At 39.7% G+C, this 20,369-nt stretch overlaps 1 protein-coding gene and 1 long non-coding RNA gene across 3 annotated transcripts in view; one reads left to right on the top strand and one right to left on the bottom strand.

Annotated features, from left to right (window-relative positions):
- LOC136856092 (uncharacterized) overlaps positions 1–7,379 on the top strand; it is a 17,911-nt gene extending 10,532 nt beyond the window's left edge. For both annotated transcript variants that reach the window (XR_010858231.1, XR_010858230.1), the window contains exons 2-3: positions 2,884–3,068; positions 3,243–7,379. This is a non-coding gene — a long non-coding RNA (uncharacterized lncRNA). The remainder of the gene's footprint in view (positions 1–2,883; positions 3,069–3,242) is intronic.
- On the bottom strand, positions 661–20,369 carry APP-BP1 (Nedd8-activating enzyme E1 regulatory subunit APP-BP1). Its single transcript, XM_067133722.1, is given in 10 exon segments — positions 661–1,314; positions 8,268–8,404; positions 8,717–8,916; positions 9,595–9,874; positions 11,255–11,504; positions 12,291–12,322; positions 12,325–12,383; positions 14,162–14,344; positions 16,446–16,610; positions 20,159–20,369. Coding segments are annotated over 10 exon segments (1,605 nt in total). The 5' UTR covers positions 20,227–20,369; the 3' UTR covers positions 661–1,083.

Genomic DNA, 20,369 nt, shown 5'->3' with positions numbered 1-20,369 from the left:
ATACACAATATTCCACATTATTCTAGTCAAGACTTATGCTGAGATTGTGGAATTAGGAAGCTAATAGAGTCAACATGTAGGTAGTCCTTGATTTTTAATCTGTGTACCTACCTCCAAATTGTCTGCAGTTACCGCATTAGTGTCCACGTGGTGATTCCCATCAACTGACACTAAAATGTACGATCTGTGTTCAGTGGATTAAATTCTTCCACATACCAACCTCATGATAGGTATAACTCCGGAAATAGGCAGGGAATTTCCTTTACAGGTTTGTCTTGTCCAATAATCGGTTTCCAAACAGCTTTTCCTTACTGTTGTGTACCAGTTACAAAGCATTAAATAATCTTAAGTGAAGAGGGTTTGTGATCTTATAAGCTTTAGGTTTAGGTATTATATTCTGGTTTCAACCATGTACCAACTTCTTGATTTTTGTCACTACTTTCTATACAGCTGATATTTCTAATTGTCTTTAATGCTGTCTATTTGAAGCTATTCCAGCTTTATTGGGTTAAAATAACAGACCAGCTACTCATTACTTAAAATTGAATCAGTGGACACTTGTGGCTGTTGTAAAATACTGTTTTGAAGTGAAGCTGATAATTTCAACAACCCTTCACTCCTCTTCAAAAAGCTCCAGGAAAAAGATGTTCACACAAAAGCAACAAGAATTGGTTTTTATTATAAAATCTGAAACAAGAAATGCTGTATTCACAAAAAGAGAGGATAAACAAATCCATACACAACTGAATAAATATCCAAAAAATCCTTGATAAGTCTGAAAGCAACAGGTTGTAACGAAGTCTCTCAACCTCCGGGAAGTAACGGCAAACTTACGATAAATCTTAAGTTCTAGTTGTTTATTATAAATCTGGAAATCTATGTGTCAAGATTAAGTATTTAGCCACTTATGTTGCTAAGTGGGGTGAGAACTGAATTCTTCAGCTTGTCAGGCAAGTCATATAATGGGTACTGCTTTACAGAACTTTGCTAATACCACTGTTACATGATGAATGATATTTTGAGATTGGAAAATAACTTAAGTCTTACATCAAGAACATTTAGCAAACGGCTAAGGATTTAAAGTCACAGGGTAAATGTTGCCGATGTTGCAGTAATGGCATTGTAAATGTGAGTATTATTAATCGGTACATACTGCCCTGTTACTAGCTTAATTACTTCATGCGCTGCACAGCCACCGATGTATGCAGCTACGGAGTGGACCTCGGCTGCGCCGTAACGACACATCTCGTGTATGAAGTCGTCTTTTATTATGGGTCCACAGCCCCAGTCGGCTAGGAGCCGATTGACGCATACCTGAAATGTATAATACAGGATGGTGAGACTTAAAGGATACAAAATGATGTACAATATACGTAACACATTTTATGAATCTATAAAGTTAAGAGCTCGCAAACTGTACTGAATACCCCAATAAGGCAAATCCTTCGTCTCGTCTTTCCTAAACTGTACTCTTGTTCATCCTTTCTTTGTAAATCAGAGATTTCTCTGTGTACCAAATGGAGTGGCAAGAATATGGGCACTTGAAATAATAATAAAACCAGTTTGTGTTCAAAAGAAGTGCAAATGGACACTGGTATCTCTGAAACAAAACTTTCCTGTTTACGCATTTTACAAGAAACTTATTACAACCCTATCACTCATATAAGACCCTATTCATGGTTTTTAAATAATTCCAGACAGTACCCTCCTTCATTTAACAGACAGAAGAATATCAGTAGTAACATGGCATGTGTACTGCCTAGAATCTACTGTACCTAATAATTACCGGCTTCAATATCTGTGTCAGCCACGCTTGTAACAGTTTAGTAGACCATTTCCTAATGTGGACTGCCAACTTAACAAAAATAATTTGTAATTACATTATACTTCAGTGCTGAGATCATTTAATAGCTGTTTGTGATAGGCCTGTGCATTTTTTTCAGTAATTCTGGTCTAAGCTTATTTAAGCTTGTTCTGTGTAGGAAAGCAAGGTTAACTGTTCTTACATGTTTGTAAAGGCATCAAAGAAAGATTCCCTCACTAAATGCACAGTAACTCCACAAGCATTCACTTGTCAGTTGTAGTGATAATAGTCAGCGTGCTTATTTTCAACGGGCTTGAGAAATTCACTGATAAAAAGCTAGTTTTAGAAAAGGCAAGAGCTGAGAAGATCAAATATTTGTGTAAAGAAATACTGTGCAGCAGTTAACTTTATTTTAAAATCCCATTTGCATGCCTACCTGCACTAACAAAAACTCTCGTACACTGTAACCTCAAGGGGTGGGTTGTTACGCACAGACTGGACACAACAGCATCTCATCTGGTTCTCTATCAGTGAAGTCTTGGAGGAAGGGTACTGGGAAACTAAAACTTCTTGTCTGGAACCAAAAGGTTCTGAGTCTTTGCTATGAACTCTGGGACGAGAGGGAACCCCCCCTCCTTCTGAATGCTTTTCAAAATAAGACCACCAATTAATTTCCCTACTATCCTCACAGAGGCTTAAGCCAAGAGAAAAGCAGCCGAGGAACTTGCCTGAAGTTTGAAGGGAAGTCTCGTATGTCTTTATAACAGTGACCAGTCTTGCCCTCCCAGAATAGGATGTACCAAAAAGTTTTTCATATGCATGGATAACCTTAATCCTGACACCTCTTTGCTCCTGTACTTGGTCACAACTGTATATGCTATAATCTATATGTAACATCTATTTGTCATTGTATAACAATCTCGCCTCCCATGTATATTACATTGTATATTGATACATGACAACTGAACACATTCAAATCCTATGTCCTGTAGTACGCTGTTTCCCCTCCCCGAGTTAGGTTGCTCACTTTCATTGTCCTTGTTGCATTGTAATTACCTAATAAAGAACTTACATTTTAGATGAGGTTGTTTCATGTCTCATCCCAACCAACATGGTGCAGTAAGGTGTTGCAGGAAGAGGTTACAAGAAGCACGCGAAGATACAGGCCACTTACAGCAAACCAGAAGGAAACCAACAGAGGACCCTACACTAACAGCTACCCACTTCTCTCTCTCTCTCTTTCTGCAACGGACTTTATTTGCTGGTATGTACAGTGTATCATATGTGCAGTGTAAGGCTGTGCTAACGAGCCAACTAGTGCCAGTATTCCACGCACTACACTTAAAATACTGATACTGTACCTTTCTGTTAAATTCTGTTTTAAGCCTGTGTGTGAGTCAACAGAACTTAATTCACAATGAATTCTCCACATTCTCAGGATGAACGCGACAACACCCCACTCACCCAGCGTGCACAAGACCCTGTCTACCGTCTAGTCCCTACCCGCTCTCCATCCCCAGACGACGATACCCCAACCAGCTGATTTCCTTTCGCTCATACAATACCTGGAGAAGTCATGGATCGACGATCATGCCAGGATCAGACAAGAAGAGGAAAGGAGGAGACAAAAAGAGAGGAGAAATGAAGGAAACAGGAAGAATTAAGGAACCAACGACAGAGAAAGGGGGGGACGAAATTTGCAGGCAACAGGAAGCAGACCACTACAGTGCCTTCCTGCAAATGCAAGCCCCCTGTCGTACAGCAAGCAACCACAGGAAACCCCCAGCGTGCCTCCTTCAACACCTGCAGCTCCTACCTCACCACCAGAGGGCACAGTGACTGCATCAGTACCCCCTCCTCAAAAAGCAATTGCCCAGAACCCACCCCCTTTTGCCCAGATGCAACTTTTCAAATTTTTTGATAATGGCGACATCGATGGGACGATTATTCAGTCATGGTGGAACTGCCCAAGTTACCCAGAAAGAAACATAGAATCCAGATGAGGATGTGTCTTGCCTTGGAGACAAAGGATCCTTGAGCAAACCCTAAACATACCCCAGACACGGATTATCAACACATGTCACACCTATGAGGCCACCAGGAAGGCCACTTCTGCAATTTGTGCTTCGACCTCTCAAACTAAAGGAAACAAAAAAAACATGGAGAGGGTTCCACCCTACCACACCATCACAGTGTGTTTCATGTTAGTTGTGCAACCGCATACACAGATCCACAGAGAAGTGTCTAGCTGCAACTGTGCCCAAAAGGGGCATTGGGCAAGGCACAGAGGTTCCCCGCCAGACAGGTCCAGTGCCACCACTGCAATTGACAGGGACATTGCTGCAAGTGCTGCTGAAAGAAAACAAGGGATGCCAAACAAGGTGCCACTTCCAGTGCCAAGCCTACACCACCCTCTTCAGGCAAGAACCCCAGCTGTTGTCAGACGGGAAGACTCTCTTCTATCAAGACACTGCAGCCAATCTCCATTTCCCTCTTATATGATGACATCACATCCAGGATTCAGATGTTGCCAGACACAGTTGCCAACATCTCTGTTATAGGCCCTCAGCATCTTAACCTTCTGTACACTCCTAGGAGTGCACTACAACCCCCACCAGTTATCCCGATGTTCACCGCAGATGGCTCTACAATGACACCTGCCTTAGTATCCTTCACGGCCATTATCACCTTAGCTACGAGATCCTTTAAGGAAGATGCTGTACCTTCCGCCATCAAAGCATCTGGCCAGATACCATATGCCTTCCGGGAAAAGTCAAGGCAGAGTGTGAGTTCACGGTAGATCAGGGTATTATTAAGACTGCTAGCATCGAACCTTCAGAAATGTCACCCACTCATCGTATTACCTAAGGACAAAGGCGTTCGAATCACCGTTGACCTCAAGAACCTCAACAGCCAAGTAAAACGCCCAGCCCACCTGTCACCCTCACCACTGTCTAATGTCCGCAGCATTGATCCGAAGGCCAAGGCCAAGTTCTCCACCACTGCAAATGCCCTGCATGGGTAATGGCAAATGATAAAAATCCATCACGCCCTATGGCCAATTCAAGCATTGCAGAGGTGCAATGCGATTTGCAGCCACAGGAGACATCTACTGCCTTCGAGGAGACAAGGCTCTTCAAGGTGTCAAGAATTGCGTCAAAGTCGTTGATGACATCCTGCTGTTAAACGAGGATTTCCCCAGCCATCTACGCTGAATCCATAAGATGTTGACAAGATGTTATAAGTTTGGCATCACACTTAACAAGGACAAGTTTGTAGTTGTCACCTCCAGCATAACTTTCCGCAGATTTTGGATTTCCAAAGATGGCATTTCAACGGACCCCAACAAAGTAGCAGAAATCAAGGACTTCCCTACACTGACGAACTTGACAGATCTTCATTCTTTCATGGGGTTAGTGAACCAGTTGGCCAACTTTACAACTGAGACAGCTAACGCAGCTCAGCCTCTCAGACCCCTTATGAGCCCCAAGGATGCAATTGTATGGACCACAGATCAGGACGGAGCATTTTGCCAAGTGAAGACTGCCCTGGCTAGCCCATCAGTCCTTGCCTTCTTTGATACAGCCCTCCCAGTTACCTTACAGACCAATGCTTCTTGACTCAATGGCCTAGGACATGCCCTTCTTCAGGACCACAGTAATGGAAGACTCGTGGACGTCAAGAAGTACTACGCCGCAATTGAGTTGAAGATGTTAGCCGTAACCTGAGCTATGTCCAAGTGCAAACTGTACTTGACAGGCCTCCAATATTTTAAGGTGATGACAGACCATCGCCCACTGGTGCCAATTCTCACCAATTACACTCAAGATGCAGTTGAGAATCCCCCATTTGCAATGTCTCGAGGAGAAAATCTCACCATATCTGTTCAAAGCCGTGTGGAGTGCTGGCAAGCAGCTCAGCAAACCCGACACCTTGTCGTGTGCCTCTGTCAGCCAGCTCACACCACAGGACAAAAACGACTGTGTTGAGGCTGAGCTATACGTCAGGACCATTGCCACCACTCGTGCAGCAGCCCACAGACGGCGCCTCACCCCTGGACACCGACAGGATTATTCAAGATCGTGCTTCAGTAAGGGAGGACTTGTTGTACCTTCATCTTCGAGACTGCTTTGCTCTCAGGACTTCTACCAACAGTTACAACTTGCATAATTCATTCCTCCCATTCTGGAAACTACGGGACAGCCTCTCGGTCAATGCTGACTGCGTATATTATGGAGCAAGGATTGTAGTTCCTACCGCCCTATGTCACCGCACTCTATCAAAACTCCATGACAGTCACAGAGGAATAGAAGCCACAAGGCAACAGGCACACCAGACTGTTTACTGGCCAAGAATCGACTCGGACATTGTAAGTACTGTACTGTCCAAGCATGCAAATCTTGCCAGGTCTTACAACCCAGCCTCCAGCAGGAACCTTTTCAAAATGATGACCACCCTACTAGGCCCTTCAAGTCTGCCAGCGAACTTCATCATTCCAGGGAAGTCATTCCTTGTCATGACCAAGAGGCTTTCTGGCTGGCCTATGGTTGCCCCATGCTACAGTGACACTACTGCCTCTGCTATGATAAGGATCTTCTGCAGATACTTCAGGGAGGTTGGTGTCCCATTTCACCCCAGGACTGGTGGTGGACCTCAATTCACCAGCCGTGAATTCAGGGATTTCATCGAGTGAGGGGGAGTACAGCATCTCGTTCCTTACCTGCAGTCCAATGGGTTGCCAAGGCCACTGTGAAGCATCTTATACTGAAGACAGGACCCTCCAGCAACATCGAGTGTGAAGACTTGAACCATGGCCTCTTGGAGTTACAGAACACTCCAAACTTCACGTGCTGCTCCCCTACACAAATTGTATATGGCTACCCACCTCTCTCTTGTGTTCCTGCTCATCCTCAGTCATTTTGCAGGAAAGGCTTGAGAGAGCCAAGGACTGCATTCACTGTGCTGCTGCCAGAGCTGAACTTGTACAGAAGTCATACAATCAACTAGCACGTCCCCTCCCCAGGCTAGAAGTTGGACAGTCAGTCAGGATCCAGGATCCAAATTCTCACTGTTGGGACAAGGTCAGGATCGTCATGAGCCATGGCAGGTCAAGGGACTATGAAGTAAGCCTTCCCAGAGGACGAGTATACTGGAGGAACCAGCGCTTCCTGTACCCAGTACCAAACCCTGGCACTGACCCTCTACCTCACATCCCTGTGGACCTTCACATGGACACAAGTCCTCCTACAGCCCCACGTAGATCTCCCAGGTTTTCCAGATGTAGCGCCCGCTCAAGATGGAACTACAAGCATGAAGGGGAGAGGGAGGTGTATACTATAAACAAAATGCAACATGTATTTGTCATTGTATAACATATTCTCACCTCCCATGTATATAACACTGTATATTGATAAGTGGCAACTGTATTCTTTCCTCACATGTATGTTGATAAGTGGCAGCCAAACACATTCAAACCCAATGCCTAACAGTACGCCGCTTCACCTCTCCGAGTGCGGTTGCTCACACGCATTGTCCTCGTTGCATTGTAACCTTAACTAATAAAGAACCTACATTTTAGATAAGGTTGTTTCACACCTCATCCCAACCAACAAAAAAAAAAGTATGCCTTAGTTTTACCAGACCACTGAGCTGATTAACAGCGCTCCTAGGGCTGGCCCGAAGGATTAGACTTATTTTACGTGGCTAAGAACCAATTGGTTACTTAGCAACGGGACTATGTATGAAAACGAAAGGGGGAGAGCGAGACACTGAATGATCCCCCCTCATTCCTATGCAGTGAACTGTGCACCTTATAATTTTCTTTACGTAATCGGGTCCCTGTATCATAAACTCTATCTTGCTGTCCAACCACTTAGCTCCCTCTTTTCAATGTCTTAAGCGCTGTGGCACACAAAAAAGGTGAAAGAATCCAATGTGCATGGGGAAGAGGGAGAAGGAGTGTTCTCTCATGAACGTGACCGAAGAAAGAGTGGAGTGGGGAGAGAGGCGAGTGAGGGGTTACCTCCTCTCACTTACCCCTTCTCCACCAGTTAAGTTCCTTGTTTTCAAGATCCAGTGGATGTTAGAGCATAAGCTGAAGGATACTTCTAATATAGAGGGTGATGGATGTAACCCCAAGAATAAATTAAGATCAAACATTACAAACAAATAATTCAAAAGACAAGAGGAGAACCACCATCATCCAGATACACCTAAACAGATACCACTCCATCATCAAGAAGCAAAGGTAGAAGAAATAAAGAGCGCTTTGGTTACTGGCTACTACATGCCCACATCTTCTTTTTGCAAGGAAAAATTATAATGAAACCAGCACACATGCTGGTAAGAAGCTGTGTAAAAAATTTGATTGTATTTGATCATAACTGTTCTTCATTTTTTCCTGTCAGCTGTAAAATTAATTACTATGTGCACTAATACAAAATACTGCATAGTCATTACTGACCTTTAGTCGTACAATATCAGTCTCCACTTGATCATTAAAATATCCTGGATATGCCCGAAATTCGGAATGGAACTGATCAACAGCTCTGAGCATCACATACCACACCAACTCACTTTCTGGGTTGTCTAACTGCGCACCTGAAACAATTTTTATAAAACCTTACATACAAAAACATCACTGTACAGTTAGTGAACTTGGCTTTGTTATTATAATGCAACGTGCCTTCATTACTGTATAATAATTGTTTTATATAAAACAAACAAATGGGAACTAAAAATCAACAAAAGACACTGATTCTAAACAGATTTTGCATTTGTTTTTCACTCTGGAAGCGTACATAAAGACCACGTTTGTTTCATATAGACCTCGTTTGTTTCATATAACTCTTTACAACAATTATAATAATAAAAGCTTGATAATAATGTAATCCTCATTCAGGAATAGCTTACCTATGTCTCCCATGTTGATGCAGCCTTTGTATTCGTCCGCCACAGCTTTCCCTTTGATGACTCTCAGTCCGTGTGAATTTTTACAAAATAACTTGACGTCGATCTCCGTCGTCAAAACTTTACGAGGCCCTAATTGCTGACTGAGTTCTTGAACTCTTCTCCACACCCAGTCAGCATCCAAGGCTGCTTGTTCACGATATCTGGGAGTAAAATACTGTACATCAACCACAATCATTAGTAAGAGGATAGATTTCTCAAACAGTCATCATAAAAAAGGTAGGATTTAAAAAAAAACATAATTGGCAACAACAGGTTGGATCTATCCGTCATTAAAAAGGTTGAAGTTATCAAAAAATCATCATCAAAAGTTTTTCGAATAAATTTTGAGTTTCAATCATTATACACAAATCACAAAAGGTAGACCACCTTTCAGATTTGATGTAGACTCTGTCTTAAAATTCAGCACACTGTAGCATTACTTTTTATCATACCTCCTTTCTGAAAAATTCTAGTTAACACATTATGATGGTAACTCTGATTCAGAAAAAGTGTACAGATTTCCAGAGAGGGTACCTACAAAAAATGTCTGGCATATGCAAACATGCTGTACATAAACATTTTCCCCAACATATGAGCAGGATAGGTTCCTTAATTGTTTCACGTGAATCAAATGGACATTAGCCAGAGAACTATATATAATTTATATATTAATTCTCTGATGTTATACTTGTCACATTGATTTTTTTAATAAATTTTAACTTTCATTTTTTTGTACATTAGCCTTCATACTTCATTTGCTAGTGATAATTCTAAGAAATTTGTTGCATATGTATATAAATGAACTGCATGACAAATGAATATTCACAATGATTACTTACAAGTTCTGGACTTTTATATACTTTTCAGAATCGGCAGTCATATCTGGTATGGTGCCCCTTACTGGAAGAACTCCCCGACCCTCTGAAGAAACAAATTCGTGAAGTGCTCTCGCCATGAGCCAGAAGGGTTTTGTGGTGGGGCTGGGCGTGATTGAAGCAGCTTCATTTAAAATAGATTGTATTCCGTGAGGAATGGCCGTGGGTACAAGTGAGGTGTTGACTGCCTTACAAGCCTCTTCATAATTTTCCTCAGTTTCATTGTTCTCTTTCACTCTCATTCCTGTGAAATTATGAAAAGTTTTAGCACTACTTTCATTAAGTTTCAGTAAGCAACAAATGTGTTAAATACAAAACGCACTGATTTACAAATAGAGTCAAATGCCTAAAGGATCCAGTACCATTGAGGCTATCACTGCTTGCAGTTCAATACCAAGCAAGTTTAAATACACCAAGTCCACAAAACTAACGTAACTGTTTGGAAGTACAGGTAGTCCTCTACTTACGATGGGGACACGTTACAGTGACCCCATTGTTACTCGAAAATATCGTAACTCGGGGGCAGCCTAGCCTACACTACATAATCTTTACGTATACTGTTCTCTGCTGTTATTTCTTTTTTACTTTCTGCTCTAAAGTGATGGAATGCCTCTTTTTCATCACACCACCAGCAGGAGACTCACTTGGGCATTTGGAAGATATGCCGATCTTATACAAATTTGCATTTTAAACAGTTTACAACAGACAAAAATCACACAATATCCGTATCACCATCGTAATGTACGGTTAGTTAGTAGAGTCAGAGTGAAAATGAGGATGTGCGAGAAGTCACTGATATCGCCATTGTAGCTTTGAAATATTACAACTCGAGGACTATCCGTACGTAAATAGTCTAACTCAAGCATGTAAAGAACTTTTCTTAAATATACCTCTAAAGCCTCTTGTTGGCATAACCAACATTCAAACTGATAAACTTTCCAAAGGAACACTGTGGATGACTGGTATATATATTGTTAATATATTTTGATGTGAAATAAATGTGACTCGTTCCTTGAAAGTAAAAATATCAGACTATTTGAGTATACTATAACTTTTAATGTGGTTATATCTGAAGTTTCACTTTCTAATGGTAATGTGTTTCTGTGAAATTTAGCACTAACATTTCTTTAAAACCCAAGCTCAGAGAAATGATTACCTGTGGTAATATTTGAATTCACATGAAGGTGTAACTTTACCATAATCAGTCAAATAAAAAAGCAACCTGTTACTTATGGAACTATGAACTATAAGTTTTTAAGTAATACGAACTGTATAATACTGTAGTAGTTTGGCTATCTAAAATTACCAATTATCAAAACTCATCCAATATAGTACATAATCATGTCAGTTCCAAGCCTACATTAAGAGACTTTAGCATAAATGTAACAATCCTGTCTAGCAATAAAATGAATGAGCAAACCTTACTGAAATTTACAACAAACCATACGTAGTAGTTTGGTGCAAGAAGCAATGGAACATGGCCTCCCAAAAGACCAACTGAAAGTGACTGTTACCAATTATAATTAAAATATTGTATAAAAAAAGCCTAACATCATCTCATGAAAGCACCAGACACAAAAAAAGTAAAACTACACTGTAAAAGAAAAACCAAGAACAAGAAAACCTTTCTTGATGAGCTCAATGAAAGCCTTCTTTTCCCTATAATTTTTGGGTGGCTCTCCATGTTCTGCATTCCACTGTTGAAGGTGTTTGTACAGAACGACGACGTAAGGCACGTGTGAGTGTTCTTTGTAATCCATGGAATCGAGGTCGAGACTGTCCATGTACTTCTGCAAAGCTGGGAAAGGTCTGTCTAATCTTAAATCTGGCATTTCGCTGTCCGGATGACTTTCCACGACGGTATGCTCCTCAATCTGAAATTGAATATTGGCCAAAATTACAGACTATATAAACATGAAACATAAAGTATAGCTATGCATACAGAGAAAGTATACTTAAAAGTATTTTAAAATATGAAGCGAAAATGATTAAACAGTACTAAAGGAGCACAAATAAAGTGTTATGAAATTGTTAGGCCTCAGAAAACCTTACCACTGCTTGGGTAAATGCCTACATAGTAATAACATCTATGCTAAGATCAGAAAAGGGCAGCTTGTTTGTTGGTACTGAAAGGTCATTTGTTTAACGTTCAAGGTATGCAGCTGGAACAACTTAAATACTAAGCAAATCTGACATCATTTGAGGAGCTAGTATGTGAATCTCTTGAAGGGGAGGTGAATCTTATAACTTCATTCCCAAACAGAACTGGCAATAAATTTACTACTATAATCTGCTTTTATGAGCATTGTATGCTATGATTCATTAGGTTAAAAAGTCTCATGGCATAAGTTGTGTGTTAACTGGGGCTTAACATGACTAACATTTCATCATCATCATCATCATGAGCACTGTTACACCAGATTCCCCTTTAATAGGTTTTATACAAAATGCTGCTCTCCACACTCTTTGGCACTAAGCAATTTTTGCCTAAATTTCAATCAGATCTAAGAGCTCACCTGTCTTTTCTCCAAGACTGCCTGAGTCCTCCTACATCATCCTGCTAATTACAAGTCTAATACTCTTCTGACATGATCATATTTCAAATACAATTACAAAAAACAGATCAAAATACTGTAAATTTTTTTTTAAAATGCACTCACCTGCACTCGAATGTAGCCTATCATGCCATAACTCGAACTATCACTAAAGGCACGTTGGCTTCCCATAAAACTTTGGACAGTGCCAACAGTGTACTGAAATAAAACAAGAAATTCATTTTAAACAGGTACAAAATGGCAGGATACAAAAATTATCAAAGCACAAATTTCAATGTAAAATACAAGCTAGAACACTTCCAAATAAGCAGACAGTTTTTAGCGTAAAAGTATCAGACCCCTCTAACAGGGAAGCAATTAAGTCCAGATTCATATCCTGACAAAACTTTCTTCACACACATGTCTTCTTGGAAATAAAAGCTGTTAAATAAAGCTTTTAACTAAATTTATTAACCAAGCAACCAATTCTAGTTCATAACTATGGGTGCACCATAATATGAACTACAGTCCTGTCTCCTGGGAAACCCTTCTGACCTGCTCAACCCATGTTAACTCTTGACCTCTTGAGAACAGAGAAATCAAGATGTAAAACTTTAGTAATGTGAGAAAAGTGGACAAACAGTGCATTACAGGATCTATGAGTAAAAATAGCAAGACAGGATTGAAGATTATGAAAAGGTGCTTTTAAAGCACAACAAATATTCAGGGCATGGGTATTCAAGATACTGTGGAAGCTTTGTAGACTGTTTACTTGACCTCTTATATTTTATAAATTATATCCACCTTCATTTTATTCCTCTCTCAAATTTCTCTTCTCGTCTAGAAATGAATTCTTTATCCCAACCTTATGAGACCATGTAATATTTTAAAATTACTACAACTTAATTGTGTATAATAAGGGATCTTCCTGGGCTATGATCCATGGCTTGAGTATGGCAGGAGGATTACACTTTGAGGAAGATGCGGAAAACTGAGGTGTCTAACTAGAGATTGGACTGAGATCTCCAAGACTGAAACAGTCTGGACAGATGAGGAATAGGTACTTAGAAAAAGTACTAAATATGAAGTAGCAGAACGAAAGGCACAGATGACGACCTTTTGATCAGATGGAAACTACAAAGAAGTTGCACAAGATGGAAGAAGAGAGTGGAGAGAGTTTATTCCACATCTAACCCTGTCACAGGAAAATCTGACATAAAAACTTAATGCAGATTCTTTTACTAATTTATTTAATTTAAAAAAAAAAAGATATATTTTAAATGTCACAATTCTTATTGTTACTTTTCTAGAGAAAAACATTGTGTGTACTGAATCAGACCACTGAGACATAGTTCTTGACTTTCATACAGCTGGTCTGAAATAATTATATTTGGATGTAAAGTTAAAATTGGAGTAAGATAAAGTTGAAGGGAGCTAGACAGCTATGCAGGGAAAGACAAAGGGAACAAATGTACAGGTATGGACACAGTAAATGACAAAAAAGCAATGCATCTTAAGGGATTATGCACAGAACATTTAGTACAGAAACAATTTTCCAAACAAGACTCACAGTAGTTGTTAGCCTCTCATACATGTGCAATCCTAAACAAGTTCCTAAATGTAAAAATCGACAAAAGCAGACTTCACGGGTAACAGTGGTCTAAACTATACCACTTGAACATGTTTAAAGGACTATTTAAGCTGGAAAATACAATAACAAGCTATTTAACACCTTTGCTTCTTAAAAGATACTTCATGATGAGACATACACCACTATACAAAACCACTACAGCATAAAACTGCAGTTGCTATAGGTTATGCAAATTACCAGTTAATGCTCATGCAAAATTTTGTCTCTGTTAAGACTACTTTACACTATCTGGAACCTATAGGACTACAAAAGAGCAAATTTATATAATCCCTAAGACCTTACCAAACAAAACTCGTAATATACTAGATTTATATTATGAAATAAAAAAAGTGGATTGGCAACTGACCTTTCTGGTAGGCATGTTGCAATGACAACTGAAAATGGTGAAAAGAAATCTGGTTGGTTATCCAGAATCTCCTGCAGCGGTTGGTCTACGAACGTTCCTCGCACATCAGGGTTGAGTTCCAGTAGAAGCTGAAGTGCAACTTCACCTCGAGGTCGACCTACACTGTCACCATCTACAAAGAAACTAGGGAGAAATTATTGTAAGTATGCTGATTCTTATAAAAACAACACTCTGAGGTACAATTAGATTCAATAATTGTTGCTAAAGCATCATTACTACATTAACTACTGGTCATTTTCACACACTAAACAGGAACTGAACTGAAACTAAAGAAATAAGATTATACCTGTGCCTTTCAATTTGTCTACAGTACTTAACCATACAGGTTCTAATCCCAGATAAAAGATGAGGGTTCATTTGGGTTAATGCCCATTTTGTAAAATCTGTAGGATTAATATCCCTCTCATAAAAGATAAACTTACAAGAGACATTTGCAGTCTGGAGCAAGCATCAACGGGTCATAATTTTGGCCCAAAACCCAATAGAATTTGTAGTTACTCAAGTCAGGTAATTTTATGGGCATTCAACTTATTTATTTATTGACTTTATACCTTTACAAATAAAAAATTTTGTTCTGACAATGAAATGCAAGCTACAAAATTTCTATGCTACTTATGACTAATGTTAAATACAAAAAAGTACAATATGTATCATAAGTCGCTGTTTATACCTACTGATAAGGCTGAATTGCAGTGTCGAACCACAGGAGAATATTGTAAACAGTTCTTTGTATTGGCCATTCCTAGGACCCAAACTACACTTGTTTCTAACTTTTACTCTTCACCTGTTCCCTTTCTTCTCTTTCCACATGGCTCTCCAACTTCTTTAACATTACTATGCTCAAATTTTCTGTGGTCTCATTGTGCAATATCGTAAAAACTGAGCATAAAGTATAAGAATACATAAACAGTTTAAATTATACAGAATCCTCTTATACAATGATGTGATTCTATAAACCCTTGGCAATGAGAAATGAAAGGTTATACTCAACAAAATAATTAATCTCTGGTGTTCTTTTACGACTACTGTAAATTAAGCGAATAATAAAATATACTAACTGTACAGAAAATATAATAAAAAAGTGCAAGACTCAATAGTCTGCATAGATAACATTGGTAATTTTAAAATTAATTAATATGAAAAAGTAGTTATAACTGCCTTATGAGAAAATATCAATTAACAAGACCACCATGAGTAAAGCGTAACAATCCACAACTATGCACTTTCACCCTCTATTACACTATATCATGAATATAAGACAACAGCATTAATTTTACATGACTGAAGTAACAGGAGAAAAAGTTCCCATTTTAGGGATGCCTGGGAAAGGTATCAGAAAATGTACAGCTCCCTTTGAGTGCTACATCACAACCAGAGTTGGTAGAAAGGAGTGGGGAAAGATTTTAAACACATTACCCAGTTCCTTAATGGAGCAGCCAGTGGAGTGCTATAAATATAAGACTTTTGAGATAAACCTACATCCTCACAGTTGATTAACATATGTGAATTCCCTGGATGTGGTCATTACAGTTCTTGGAACTGATGTCTCAAAAGGAGCACATCTCCCGCCACAACCAACTATCATGGGTCCTCGTTACCTATAAACACTGAAGACATCATACTTAAAGTACACTAACTGGTGATTTACATAAGAGATCTATGGTCTTTAGTCGATATCTATTTGCCGAAATACTGAACTACCATCATAATTTTTTTTAAGTCAGCCTTTCTTTTATGGGGTAAAATTATAAAATTCAAGGCTGCAGCAAATGAGGTAGTTTCTCTAATCCCTTGGGACTGTTCCACAACTGTGGTTAAGTGAAAAGACAAGAAGTTAGGTAGGCCCAATTGAAAGGTAAAAGAGTAAGATTCTGAAAGGTGAAAAGAAAATATGTATATAGAAGAAGAATACAGGTAAGCAACACAAACCCTTTGCAATCTGTACTTTCTGTATTTGCTAACCTTGCAATGTGACAGCAGTATTTTCATCACAATACTACAGTTACTGTCAAACCCAATTGCCTGGTTTCCTAATATAAAGTAGGTTTTTATGTTTACAATGACCATGTTTTCAATGGTAAAATGTCAGGTAATACTTTAAATAATATACAAAGTTAAGCACTCTAGCCACTCCCAGGAGTTTATGGGTAGGCCCTACACCAAACGCTTGTACATACATATCAAACGGAACCACAAAGAAAATATAAACAGCAGAGTAACTTACTTATTGCCAATATCCTTGGGGCTAACTTTTGCATCATCAATGATAGTAATAGCTCCAATTCCAGGTAACACCAGTGATTTCAACGTTTCTGTTCCAACTGCACTGGCGCTGATCAAACAAACATGGGCACACTCAAGAGAAGATTGCCCATGATCGCCCCATAACCTGGAAAAATATAGATTGTTATTAGGTATGCAAAACAAACCAGCATTATATAGATTGCCTTTCCATGATTTTATGGTATAGCAGTACCAAAACTCATAGTTACTTAAGCTAGCATGAACCCACAAACTTACTCCAAGGTAATGTAAATCATTCATAGAGCAAAAGCTACAGCACTGCATAGCAAAATGACCTTCATAAAATATTCCAATATTATGTCATGAATATAGTTTCCTGGTCAATACCAAAACCCCATAGTGGTACCCCACAACAGCGTGCCTTGTGTAGAACACTGCAGATGTCGTTAAATAGTTTTCTCACTCCTTCCTGCCTTTTATTTTTTATCTCTTCCTCAAGTCTTCTTACAACCTAGCCGTGCAACTTCTTGAATTCTGCCTTGCACTGGTTTTCATCTCTCATTCAAAAATAAATCAGCATAGGCCAGAATCAGTTGTTGAAACTTGATAACACAGTAGTTAACAGGTGGAGGTTGGTTAGTGGAAAAAAACCCCAAGCCACCTGCCATCACAATGCACTTTTCCCTCGGCATCAGCAACTAACACTGGTGGTTGAGGTGGCATTGTGATAAAAGGCTCTGTCAGGAACTAACAGCAGTGGCTGAGGTTGGATTTTGATAAAAGGCTCTTGTATGAATACCTATGAAAGATACAATTTACTTAAAAAGAATTTGTACTACATTCCTAAGAGAACATAAACCACCACCTTTTGAGTAGATGACTCTCTCTTAGGTGGGAGGTTGCCATGCCCAGTCAAGAATATGAGTAGGGGACGCATGACTCCTGTAACCATCTATCCCATCTGGAATACTATGAAAAACAGATAAGGCCCTGACTCAAATGTAATTTGTGCCTGACCTCTCACTCTATGAAAACTTTGGGGAACCAAATGCTACCCTCAAGACAAGTAGCACAAATCTGAAAGCAGCTGGTATATGGGTCCATCATAAATTTATGGGTTTCAATAAAAGCTTTACCCCTCCCCAGCCCCCTTCTTAAAAGGAAGACTGAAGAGAGTTGCACCTTATGAGCCAAAGCTCTGAGATAGGAAGCCCGACTGTGAAGTCTACCTGCACTGTAGCCTGTCCAGCTTATACTCAGACTGATTACTACCTTGCAGCGGAAGAAAGAAAGGAAGAAGGGAAAGAGAGCAAGTCACTAAACCATTCAACCTCCATTTTTATGTGATCTGAGTACCTTTGGCAAGATTACCCAATTTACAAATATTCAGCTATAAACCACAGTACTGGAGCACTTTCAGTTATTCAGTACTTTAGACAGGGGAAACAAGGGAGTTGGAGCAGTTGGACACCAAGATTGAAGAAAGGAGGTGGAATACAGGTAAAGTCTTCTTCTCCTTCCCAGCTTGTTCCCATTTTTATATGGGGTCGCCGTGGTGCCTTCTTTTGAAGGACTTTGATTTGGCTTTTGGGGTAGAGTAAAAGGCTAAAAAGTTGCTGCAGCTAGGGGCCAAAGGGACACTGCAAACTACCTTTAGTGATGCCTACACACCATGTGAGGTGCACTGGTGGCACTATAGGCTACTCCCGTGAGGCTTTGGCACATTGATTTTTTTCTCCAAATGGAGCTTGGATACTGCACAATATGTTCAGCAGCAACCGTGAGTCCTAAGGCAAGGTCCCAAGAACTTTTCTTTGCCAAGGCTTTGAATTTTTAATAATACACTAGCCTTGTCTACTAACAAGTCAATTTTTCTCGCTGAACAAAAATTTTTATAGTTCTGAAGACTAAATTAGCATATCCTGTGCATGTAGGCTAAGATAATGAAGATTTTGCCCTACTTTACCAATTAATATTATTATTATTATTTGACATCATCACTTTCTCGTGATCTTAAATGGAAAAATAAAATCTGCAACAGTATGTATGTATATTGCTATATACAGGAAGATTTTGCCAACTTCATCAGTTGGCCTCTTCAGAAGATGAGGCCTAGTCATATGGAGCAAGCCCACAAAAGGGGCCATTGACTTGAAATTCAAGTTTCCAGAGAATATGATGTTCATTAGGAAGAAATACGAGGAGGTAAAGGGAATTACAGAAAGAAGAGTTCTCACTTATTACACAATGAAAAATAAATTTGAAAATTAATAAATAGATAAAAATGTATCAAAATGCAAGGAGAAGAGTATTAGGGTAGTAACACATTGCATCTTCGCTTGAACTTTCCAAGTTCCAATTGCACAACATCCTCAGGGAAACTGTTCCCCAATCCAATGGTGTGAGGAATAAAGGACGGATAAAGGACCTCTGGAACTAAGAAGCTCCACAGCGAAGCACATTTGCTGCATACTTGTACAACACCAATACCAACAAATTAAGGTAAGTGATAAAATAACTGTTAAAGTAAGATATGGCAGGTCTACTCGTAGGTTAGGTTAGGTTCAGGGGGCCAGAGATCCTGGTCTGTAAGACACAGTGCCCAAGGTTAAGTTAAGTTTATTAGTATCCCTACATTTTACTTTACAATTCATGGTGCCCTAGAACAAGTAAGGAAGGGACAGGCAGTCAATGGCAGTCAGGTAGGAGCCACAACCCATGGTTTAGTTAAGTTAAGATGTATCCATGTAAATGCTATTAGAACAATGCTTTATTTCTTTTGTAATTCTTATTAATAATACATGAACCTGGTCATTTTATAACTTGTCATGACTTTCTGCTGATATAGCATTTTTAACTTCCAACCTCCAAAAAAACCCTAATTCTGAACTAAGGCTTCCATGTTTACTATATGTAGCCTACTGGATCAATAACAGCAGAGAAATGAGTGGTTTGAACCAAAGGTGGTCAAAATGGCTAAAACACCAGATAGTCGATGTAAATTAGGTAAACACCTAAAATTATATAATTTATAGGTAATTCTAAGTATTAGCTCCACACCTATTTTTATCTTGGCTACTAGTTTTTTCTACACTTTTAGGACCTCTGATACTGGTGGTGCATTTATTTGCTGTCGGCCAGATGAAATGTCCCTTCGCTGTGTTTAGTACTGGCCTGGGGGAGGGGGGACCCATACGTTAACAGGTTATTGCACTTGCCGGACGGGATATGAACCATTCCAAACAGACGTATATACCCGTGTTCTGTCTTGTGAAGATCGCGTATAGAAATCCTTTGCTGGATAGACTTCAGGGGTTAATTACAGGTTAATTATGGTTAATTACATTTGTACAACAAAAATTGAAGGTAAATCCATAATTAGCAACCAAAAACCTGTAGAAAAAGTCAAGTCAGAAGGAAATCGCTGCCGAGGAGCTACTACGAATTTATATAGTTTAATATATGATTTAATATCCCGTAACCTATCTTTATTACTTACGACCTAACCTAGGGTCCTGACGTAGCCCACTGGCTACTTGAGACCATCAATTCAAACAGTCTAATAGACTAACAACCTTCGAAATAATCAATACACAACGACACAAATTAAACCTAATCAGAAATCTATAAATCTATACCAGTTTACACCCGACATCCTTCGGGGGGGGAAGCTGACACCCCCATCCCCTTTACCTCAGCTGACGGTCGTATTTCTTCGCTTTGTCGCTCTGTTCGGAGGACGGGGTCCCTGGCTTCTCCATGGTCTTCCTTCTGGCCTTCGCCCGTCGGCGTTCCCTGCCCTCACCTGCCCAATTCGCGGAGACGGAAGTGAATTACGTGAGTGACAGGAGGTGGGAGAGAGAGAGAGAGAGAGCGGCCGAACCAACAATGTAAACAAAGGAGG

The sequence above is a fragment of the Macrobrachium rosenbergii genome, chromosome 34 (genome assembly GCF_040412425.1).
Source record: "Macrobrachium rosenbergii isolate ZJJX-2024 chromosome 34, ASM4041242v1, whole genome shotgun sequence".
Taxonomy (NCBI): Eukaryota; Metazoa; Arthropoda; class Malacostraca; order Decapoda; family Palaemonidae; genus Macrobrachium; species Macrobrachium rosenbergii.
The sequence above is the reverse complement of the archived record's forward strand: the minus strand, read 5'-3'. Positions and strand labels throughout refer to the sequence as shown.